The 10,142-nt window shown below is 36.4% G+C and overlaps 1 protein-coding gene across 1 annotated transcript; it reads right to left on the bottom strand.

The window, feature by feature from the left end:
• Positions 1-3,225: 3,225 nt before the first annotated feature.
• Positions 3,226-8,857, bottom strand: cd302 (CD302 molecule). Its single transcript, XM_004081729.5, has 6 exons — positions 8,682-8,857; positions 7,330-7,455; positions 7,105-7,215; positions 6,655-6,837; positions 5,513-5,533; positions 3,226-5,410 (listed from the first exon to the last, which is right to left on the bottom strand). Exons 1-6 carry the CDS (start codon positions 8,767-8,769, stop codon positions 5,208-5,210), a joined length of 732 nt encoding a protein of 243 aa, XP_004081777.1. The 5' UTR covers positions 8,770-8,857; the 3' UTR covers positions 3,226-5,207.
• Positions 8,858-10,142: the final 1,285 nt, after the last annotated feature.

Below are 10,142 nucleotides of genomic sequence, written 5' to 3' on the forward strand. Positions count from 1 at the left end.
GCGTAAGCACGTGCAGCTCGAGGTGAAGTCAGGGGCGCATCCACAACATTTTTAGGGGGGTGAATCCAAATCCCCTTTTCTTTTCTTTTTTTAACCTGTGTTTCAGTTCATCCCAATTTAGGTTTTGTATTTTTCATTCCTAAATTCACCTTTCAAGTAATATTTAACTCAACTTGATTTAATTTAGCTGTTTCAGTATGTTGGCAGAATTATTTCTTTAAAAAAAATTACACACATATACAAGGTTGGAATATAAAAATAAAAGACAATCCCCTCCAATTGTCCTAGCCTTGAAAAATAAATATTTAACCAAAAAAATAAAATGCACTTTCTTGATTAAAAAAAATCTTTAAAAAATTAGATTCAGTTTCTAATTATTTTTAAGCTCTTTGATTTGACAAAGACAACATTCTAGTGACAGAAAGACTAAAGACGCTTCCTGAGTCAGTCACAAGGTCTGTGATTATTTAACTAATCTACTGAACTGAACGATATTATGGTGTAATGATTCATTTTAACAAGAATTAACAGAATGTGTACCAATGGTGTATTTTGGTAATCATTTAGTGCTATACTCTTTGTTGATTGGGTTATGCAATCTTTCTTGCCTATAGAAAATTACATGGAATGTGTATGAACATGCATTTTCAAAGAGACGATGCAGTTCTGTCACTTTACCGACATTGTCTGGTGTGACGATTTTTTAAAAATTAGTTACATGTGTACATCTAACAGATATATTAGAGATTATTAGTCTTTTTTTAACATGTCTTTTTATATCAAAAGACAGGAACCATACAAACATCACCTTTAATCTGGTGTCAGGTCCAACTGTTTAAAATCCAAATAAGAAGAACTAACTGTTTGTGGCAAAGAAAGTGTTTAGCCTAAAAGAACAGCAGTAATGTGTCATTCAATACACAGTGAAAGCAAATGTTGATTTGACTGAGCAGCAATAATTCAGAAAGGTGAAATTTCTTGTAAATAATACAAATAATATTTTTTGCAGCCCGTCTCCTGCTATAGCTTTCTCAGCTGTGGGGCTGAGCTGATGTGTTAATATTTTACATAAATGCAGAGGGCACAAAAACCATTACCTTACCAGCTTTTGTCATTAAAAAAGATGTGTATTTTCTCACTGAGAATGCCTCTTGCTCATTGATTTGTTCTCCCTCGTTTAATTTTCCATCACTGCTGACACCACATTCACAGGTATCTGATAGAAGGACTGGGATAAACGTGTAAATGCGGCTGGGTGAACACAACAAGGGGATGGTAGAAAGCAATGATGGATTAATGGCTTCTGTCAAGCCTGAAATACCCAGAGAATTTCATTGTTCAGATTTAGAGTAAGGAAAAGAATGGGAGCATCCTGGTGTAAATTCAAAACATCAACCACTCTTTATCATTCGTCTTTTCCGCCAGCATCTTACTCGCATGGCAGCCACTGCGAATGCAATACATGCTCTTTCCCCCTTTAAAGAGGAATTTTTTTGACAAGTCAAGATTAAAAAGTATAATGAGATCCCCAAGATGACAATAATTATCCTTATATAAATTAGAATGTGTGCTGAAGTGTTTATCTTATCAGAACACAGCTCAGAATTCTCCCTGGGGCCACAGCAACAGTATGAACAAATGGATTTTAATCACAACAATGCACACTGCTCCGTCATGCAAAAACACCTCCAGCTCAGAGCACATTTTGATTTAGCAAATGACATTATATCATCAGGGCAGTTTGCAGCTATTGTGATTGAAACATTTAAGTCTGTCTGACACAGTAAAACCAAATATTGTAAGTTACCTAACTTTGTTCCTTTCCCGATTTAAAAGAAGCCCATAAACATGTCCCACCATGGGGCTCTTCTCCAGTTGCAGGATATTAAATGGGGGGAAGAACCATGAGACTCTTATAATTTGTCAATGCTGGTACTGCAAAGGGTCAAAGGGTACATTACGAAGCTTTTAGTGGTCTGTTTTATACACGAGTGACGGCAAACTAATTGAATTCACACACATGCCAAACTGCTGAGAGGTTGACACATTCAGTATCCCTTATTAAAAAACATTTTAGTATTCATGATATGACTTATTAACTGTGCAAAAGTCACTGTGGCTAATGAATGTTTCAAGATTCATTACCTTTCTTTACTAAATGCAAAAAGCCTGATGATTCTGGTCTGAATATGAAGGATCTTTTACATAAAAACAAAACAGATCTCCTCTTTCTGTGCATGTAACATGTTTCCTTCATACTTTTACCCCCATTTAAAGTTATTTTCAGGATTTTTGTGATAAAAATATTTAGCCCTGATAGTATATCGTGTTTTTTTTTTTTTTTGGGGGGGGGGGGGGGGGGGGGGGGGGGCAATTTGGATATTATGATCTATATCTAAAGGTAGCTTTAATTTATCAGAACCTGATACTATTCAAGATTCTCCCATTGCTTTACGCAGTTCTTCTGACATCATAAAATGTTTGTTGGAAGATTGAATTTAAATTTACAGTAGAGCTAAAATAAAAAAAAAAAGGAATTCACTGAACCCTCACCTAACCATTGCATTAGTTTACGACATATTACATTTACATCCTGAAATAAAAGCTGGTTGTAAATCAACGAAAGAAAGTAAATAGCTAAAAATGTTGTGTAATTCTCATATTCAGAAAAAATCTTGTTGAGCTTAAGGGGATACACTAAAATGTCAATGTGTTTTAGTGTCCCATCTAGTGGACAAACCTTGACATCACTGTGAGTAAAAGAATGTTTATATTCAAGTCTAACATGGTCCTCAAATGTCATCATTAAATATTTATGTCAAAACAATCCTAAAAATAAAACTTTGAGAAAGAGAAAAAAACTAGAAAGATGTAGTTTTGTTAATTTAAAAAAATAATTGTAGTTGCTTTAAGATGTTTAAAGCTGCAGAGTTTATCTGGCCGTGGTACAGAGGTAAAGAGGTCGCAGGTTTGGTTCCTGCCTTGCATGTCGCCGTGTCCTTGGGCAAGACCCTGACTGTGCCGCCCGTCTCCACTTCAGTGTGTGAAAGTGTGTGTGTGTGCATGTGTGGGTGAATGAGACTGTGACTGCAAAGCGCTTTGGGCCTCCAAGGAAGGTAGAAAAGCAGTATTTAAGACTTTAATATTTCAAATAAAGCTTCCAGTCTTATAGAACTTTACAATTGAAAAGCAGATGAGGTGCAGTGACCAGAAAAATTCAATGCATTCATAGAACAAACATCAATTTTATTTAATATCTGAAATGCTGGGAATAGCAAAATTATGATTGTCTTCTTTCATCCACAGTACATTTTGTTTACCAATTTAACACTTGTGTTATTATTGAATTTCTACGGGCAGCAAAATTATACTTTCAAAAGAAAATGTATTTAAAGCTCCCACCACATGTAACATAAGAATCATGATATCAAAGTATACATTTTTAATAGACACATAAATTAGGTACAACATTTCCCCAGAAACATCAAGCACATAAACATTTGGCCACATTTTCACAAAATTCACACTCAAACAGAAAATTGAAAAAGGCTGGTTAGCTCAAAGAGGCTCCCTCATATTCTTCTGTCCTGCATTAGTTCTAGTGAAACAAAAAAAAAATCCACTGCAGTGCGTGATGGAGAAACTTTTTTCTAAATGTTCTATCAAACAGCTAAAAACCAGCAACAGATATATTTGTTTTTGCCATGGATTTCAACATACTGCTGCATGTATATAATGTGTTATGCTAAAAATGATCTGCACTTCAAGAATCCAATTGAGAATTGTGGTATTTCTTACTTCCACATGGGGCAGATTTCCATGCAGCTTTTGTTTCTGGATAGAAGTATAATTAGGAGTAAAGTGCAGTTGTGTGTGTGAACACTGGCCAGACTGAGGTTTCATAGTTTAGGCAGAAACCAAGAAGGATGCCTTCAAACTATGTAGGTTTGTAGAACAACACATTCACTGGATGTACCTGAAGTCCCCTCACACTATACGCTGGTAAACCTCATAAAAACTTGTTAGAAATTTAGAAGATGACGGGTAAGCAACGTCTTATTGGCAGCCAAAACTTGCAATCAAAGGAACTTTTAGAGAAAGAGAAGCCCACTCAAATAATAAACCTAAAAATACCACCAAAACAACAAGCATTGATCTCTTTCTAACACTTTTTTCCCCACAAAAATGAAAGCTTATTTTGGCCTAATTAATAATTTAGTGTTTTGTTGAGCATTGTGTATTGTCTCTGGATGTTTTTTTTTTGTAGCAGATCATGCAGGACTGTGAAAAAGTCTCGGTCATTTTTCTGATTTAGTGTAACTAAAAAGTTTTTAGAGTTTGGTTAAAAGAAAAATAAAAAAAACTCTGAAATGGCTCAGTGGGATTAAAAAATAAAAGTCTAAACTTTACCTATACTTCACAGTGAAGCTTGACAAATGTTCTTCCTTAAAATGTACTGGTAGAGAGCACAAGCCATCATTTATGGCAAGAGGAGCTGGTTCTGAAGCAGCAAAGCAACCACAGACCACTGCACTACCACCACCGTGTTCTGATAACAGATATGATGTTACCATTTTGAAACACTAGCAGTAAAATACTTAATTTATAACGCTGAAAGCTACTAAAATCCACAAAAAAAATAGCTTGAAAGTTTTGATCAAAGCAAATGTTCTTCTTTTGTTCTAGTTAGACATCTATCCGTGCTATTATTGATCAGTCGCTTCCGTTTTGGTTAAATGAACAAGTGAGTCCCATGTTTTCCTTTATTTTTTCATAAAAGCAATTAGGTCTGGGTGGATTTTTGATTTAACAAGTGAACCCATCATTTAGCTCATTTAGTTTTATTCACAATATCTTAATGTTTAAAATCACTCGACTGAATGTTTGAAAACCAGGAGAAAAAAATGTAATAAAAAAAAGAGGGGAAAGGTGTTTTTTCACAGCACTTAAGAGTTAGCTTCAAATCAATATATTCATAACATCATTAGAGGAGAAAGCAGCAGAAAGACGCTCATATGCCTCAGTAAAGAAGTTAGTAAGCTTATTGATACGTTTCCCCCAAACTTCTATATGTTATGGGAGCATCCCAATGATTAAAAATCAATGCACAGCTGATACAAGAATTAACTCGTCTCTGTATGAAATGTTCATGCTGTGAGGAGAGCCCTGCAGTGTTTCCCTGTAATCAAATGCAGAGAAAACAAATCTTAGGGCATGCCGTCAGTCTCCTCTGCCTCCACGAGGCAAGACTCGTCTGTGTCTGGCACTCGGAACGGCGGGTGGTACTCAAACGCAGTGAAGATGGGGGAACCGGAGTTCTGCCTCTGGTGCACAAACCAGATTCCCGCAGAGACTCCCACCACAGCCACCACACTGAGAATAACCAGGGTGGAGAGCAGCGCATTGGGTTCTAAGGAGAACAAGCAACAATGCAAGGAAGGCCCCGACAGTTAACACAGTGAAATGAGAACACACAAAAAACCGACAACGAAAAGTTCAAAGACATACTTACTCCTTTTTGGCGGATCTGCCTCTGAAAAAACAAAGAAAAGAGATTTAGTTTTAAAGAACATGTTTGCTGTCTGCACAAACAAAAGGTCAGAGAAAAATCAATACAAACAGACGGCAATTCTGTGCAAAATTGATAAACGCAACAATTTGTAGAGATGACACAAGTCAAACAAAACACAACAACAGAAAGTTCAAAGACCTTCTTTACCCTACTGGTTTCTCAGCTTCTGAACAATAAATAGCTCCTTGCTGGAAAATGTCCACATTTAGTAGAAAATGTTAAAAAAAACTTAAGTTTCAAACTCCCTTTTCTCCACTTCAAATGGTTTAACTTCAATGGTCTAGCAATTTTTTGAGCATATGATCCAAAACAGAGGAAGTGAGAACTCTCCCACCCACGCACAAGTGATCTTATTTATTTACATGATTGCAGATTTATTGTTGTTTTTCTAGGGATGCAACAGTTCATTTTCCACACGATTCAGTTCAATGGTGTAACTGTGAAGAATTGTGGCATTTCCAGTTTTTAACAACATTTAAATCCTCTCTTACAGAGTAGCCTGCAGCATTCTAGTATCTTTATTTTAATGTGTGTATTTTTTGCTTTATACTTAAGTGCTATTTAAATAAAGTTAAGGTATATTGATGCAGGTACATGCTTCAAGTAGCAAACAAATCTTGTAGATTAAGATTACGACGTGACATTTTTAAAAATTTCATTAAAGCATGTTTTCTCATCCTACTGTCACTCTTTCTGGATCCCCAATACAGGCTTTGCTTTGTTTGTTCTTTAGTTAGCTTTCTGCTAGCATGTTGCCACACCAGGAGTATAGCTTAAATTATATAAATATGATTTGTGCACAGTTTACCATTAGATTATACAACAGCCTAAAAAAAAAGTCATCGACATTGGATTGCTTTGTCCCAGCTGTCTTTGTGATCCTTTTGAGACACTATAGTTTATAACAGCATATCATAGTAATGTCTTTCACACACCAAAGCAATTTTGGAAATGGGTTTATGAATGTGATTAAGACAAACAAAACGGAAATGGAAAGTGCTCCACTAATGACATTTTCAAAGTTTATCTAGTTAAATTAAGAAGCATAACTTCATAGTATTTGCCTAAAAAATGAAACTTACTCTGAGCAGTTTCACAGATCACTCCATTCTCCTCCTCCTCATCACAGCTGACGTTTTCCCATCTTCCTGAGATGCTGTGCAGAGCCGCACACGTCTCCACCTTCGGGAGGTCGGACGGATAAGGGCTGTACTCCCAATTAGTGAATGTTACAGGCTTGTCATTGAACCACCTCATGGTATCAGCTGAACAGATGGGAGACAGCACAGGAGCGTCACTTTTGTTCTTTTAATTTCGACAGAAACATTGTACTTGGAACTTTTAATATGTTTAATAGGTAGGCCTGGCATCTGTGGCTCCTATGAGCAAATTATGACCTTCTGTTATTTTTCCCAAACCAGTCAGATGTATTTTCAGCTGGTTACCTCCATTAACTAATGCAGATCAATCTTTAATTGCTAATAAGAACAAATTTAAATGTTGTGATCAGCATGTTTCAAAATGATACTCACTGTCTGTGTCATAATACATTCCCAGCCACACGTTGACGTTGCCTTTCCACACTTGTGGGCTATATTTAATGACAAATTCATTCTCTTCCGCACTGTGGATGGTCAAAAGTTCTACAAAAAAATAAACATAAAAAACAAACAAACGTTAAAAATTGATCTCAGACACACCATGTTCTTCCTGGCTTTTAAAAAATACCAGTACTTGAAACATAAATGTGACATTACTGAAGCCTCTGCAGATTGTTTTAGCGCTGTCGAAAGTGTAGCTTTTGATCGCTTCCTCCTCTCCGTGGACAAAGTGGTAACATTTGGCTCCAAATGTGACCCAGGTACGTCCGTCTGCTGGGCAATCTACGAGAAAAATGTCATCTTTATTCAGCACACAGATTCTTTTAGTGTCTGCTTTTTAGACAATCACTATTGAAGATCTATGTCCACTAAACACATTTCATACAAGCGCATCCCAGTTTTCTCAAATGTTTCAAAGATAATCCTCTTGCCGGCCCGCAGTGCAATGCAAATGACGCTCTATATCAGTCACTGTTTTGAATAGTAAGTCACCGTTCTGCAAGAATAAATTCTGTGGGATAAATAACAGTATAGTGTGTCATTCTGCACAAACCTTTAACATGTTTTTTTTTTACTTTTATTTATTTCATTTATCACTTGTTAAAAAAAAACTAGTAAATAAAAGCAGACTATACAACAATGCTCACAAGGAACCCACAAGGGGCATAACATGTGGCCACCCCATAATAAACAATACATATCCAATTAATGCAATTACATAATTATATCACGCAAAAAAAAGACATGCCATATGGAAGAGTACAATTATTAAGAAGAAAACCTTTTTAGAGCTTTTTTAAACCAAGTTTGTGAAAGTTCTTTGAAGAGGAAGATTGTTCCAAATTTTACATCCTCTGTCAGTTAAGACACTAAACCGTAAACTGAAAATTTGAGAACAAATTCTGAAATGCATTAAGAGCAGATAAAACGCAGATAAAAGCAAACAGACGGAAAAAACAATTTAAAAAAAGGACATATCAGTTACATCTTGTGACCACTGACCATTGTTCCCGTTTACTTTAGCTCTTTCTTGACAGGAAGTGACGTCAGACCACCGGATTTATGTATTTCACTTAACTGTACGAGTATATTAACAATTCCAATAATCTCAGTATCGTTTTAATCATAAATAAATTCAAAGTGCGTCAAATATTTCTGGCTTTTTAATCATTTTTAAATATACGCATGTTTTTACTTCAAACTTAGGGGGAAAGTGTTGTGCAAAGTTGCATAGATTAGTGAAGTGTTTCGCAAAGCAACACGGTGAAGCTAACGCGTAAACAAACAACAGATGATATTCTTAATCTGGACAAGAAGGAAGAGAACGGGTAACATTTACAAACAGGCCTGCAGTGTCAAGATTATTTCATTTATCGGGTAGATTCTGTTAATCTGGCACCAAATCCGGACACACGACTTGCCTCACGGGCCTGGTTGGTTGGTTGGCGTTGAAAACAAAAATATACTTTAGACACGCGAACACTTCAGTTTAGGTTTTAGCTTCTTACCTCCTGCGCAGCTGAACTGTGCCTGAATAAACACGGCGGAACAGATTAGTAACGACCTAAAAACCAATCTCCTTTCCTGCGACTCCATGACAGCACAAGGAACCGTCTACTGTTGCTGCTGTTGTTTCGAAATTTGACATTAAAAAAAAAAAAAAAAAAAAAAAAAACGTCACCCCCGCGTGCGCACGTTGCAGCCATTCCCCGTATGATAACAGAAATCATGTCGATAAATTATTGACAAACAACAATAAATGAAATAATTTCCTATAAAATAAAGAACTAAAAAACACAGCATCGTGAATGTTGCGCTAAATATTCCGTATTTGTGTTGCTTTTTACAGTTATCAGGTTTGGTTTGGGTGCGCTGCACCCAAAAAAGAAATAGGTTTGATTTGTGAATAAAACACGAACAATAAATTCATGTAATGTAAAACAATATAAATTATATAATATAAAAAATATCACACATATATTCATAGGTATAATCAGCACAAATGTGATATTCTATAAGGGCTGCTTAACCTCAACCTTTGATTAATGTGCACTTTTTAGTTTTACAGTTTCTTCAAATTTCATGTGAAACTTTTCTATAAACAATTCAAGTTTTTAAAAATGTTTTACTAAAGTAATTTTGCAACTTCATAGTTGTATTAAAACAATTTTACATCAAGAAGTAAACGACAGAAAAAATATTAATGATTTTAGGCTATAAATTCAGCTTTTATCTGTGAGGATTCAGATTTCCATTTTATACAAATATAGGTAGAATTGGTATGCATTAGTGAAAAAATAAACATGAATTGACAATAAAGGACAATAAGTGTGATGTGCATCAACTGGAAAGGGGAGGGTTGTTCATAAAGGACGAAAACCAGGCTTGAAGTCCATTGCTTGTAGGAGCATGTGGCACAAACAGACAGCTGAAGTGGGAGTTTCGCTGCTCGTCTGGAGCTGGGGGCCTCCCGTAGGGTGGCACAACACTCTGCAGGATACCATGGGGGGGGGGGGGGGGGGGGGGGGGGGGGGGGGGGGCCATCCCATCTGCCATGTGGAGGGCTGCTCACAGACGGCTCTATCCAAACTATTATGAGTGCCCCAATGTATGCCCTACGCCTCAGTCTCTGAGACCAGAACCCACTCTGACCAGGTCTCCACTGTTGGGAACAATACGGAGTGACCGTGTTCATGCCATCCTCACCAGGTCCTCCCCATCTGACCTGAGAGCAAAGCCTTTCATTGCCTTTTTTTTCCAGAAGTTTTCACTCTGCTCAATAATAAATAAATAAACACAAAGACCATCAAATGAATTCTATATTTTTTTGTGCATTTTCAAGATTTTTAGGCTACGTTTATACCTGTTTGGTTATACATTGAGTAGTTTGTATCAAATTAATTCTTGCAAATCAGATGGACGAAGGATTCACTTTGAACTAATCTGTGAAATAACTGAAAGAAAACCAA

The sequence above is a fragment of the Oryzias latipes genome, chromosome 21 (assembly GCF_053564925.1).
Source record: "Oryzias latipes strain Hd-rR chromosome 21, Olatipes_Hd-rR_3.1".
NCBI lineage: Eukaryota > Metazoa > Chordata > Actinopteri > Beloniformes > Adrianichthyidae > Oryzias > Oryzias latipes.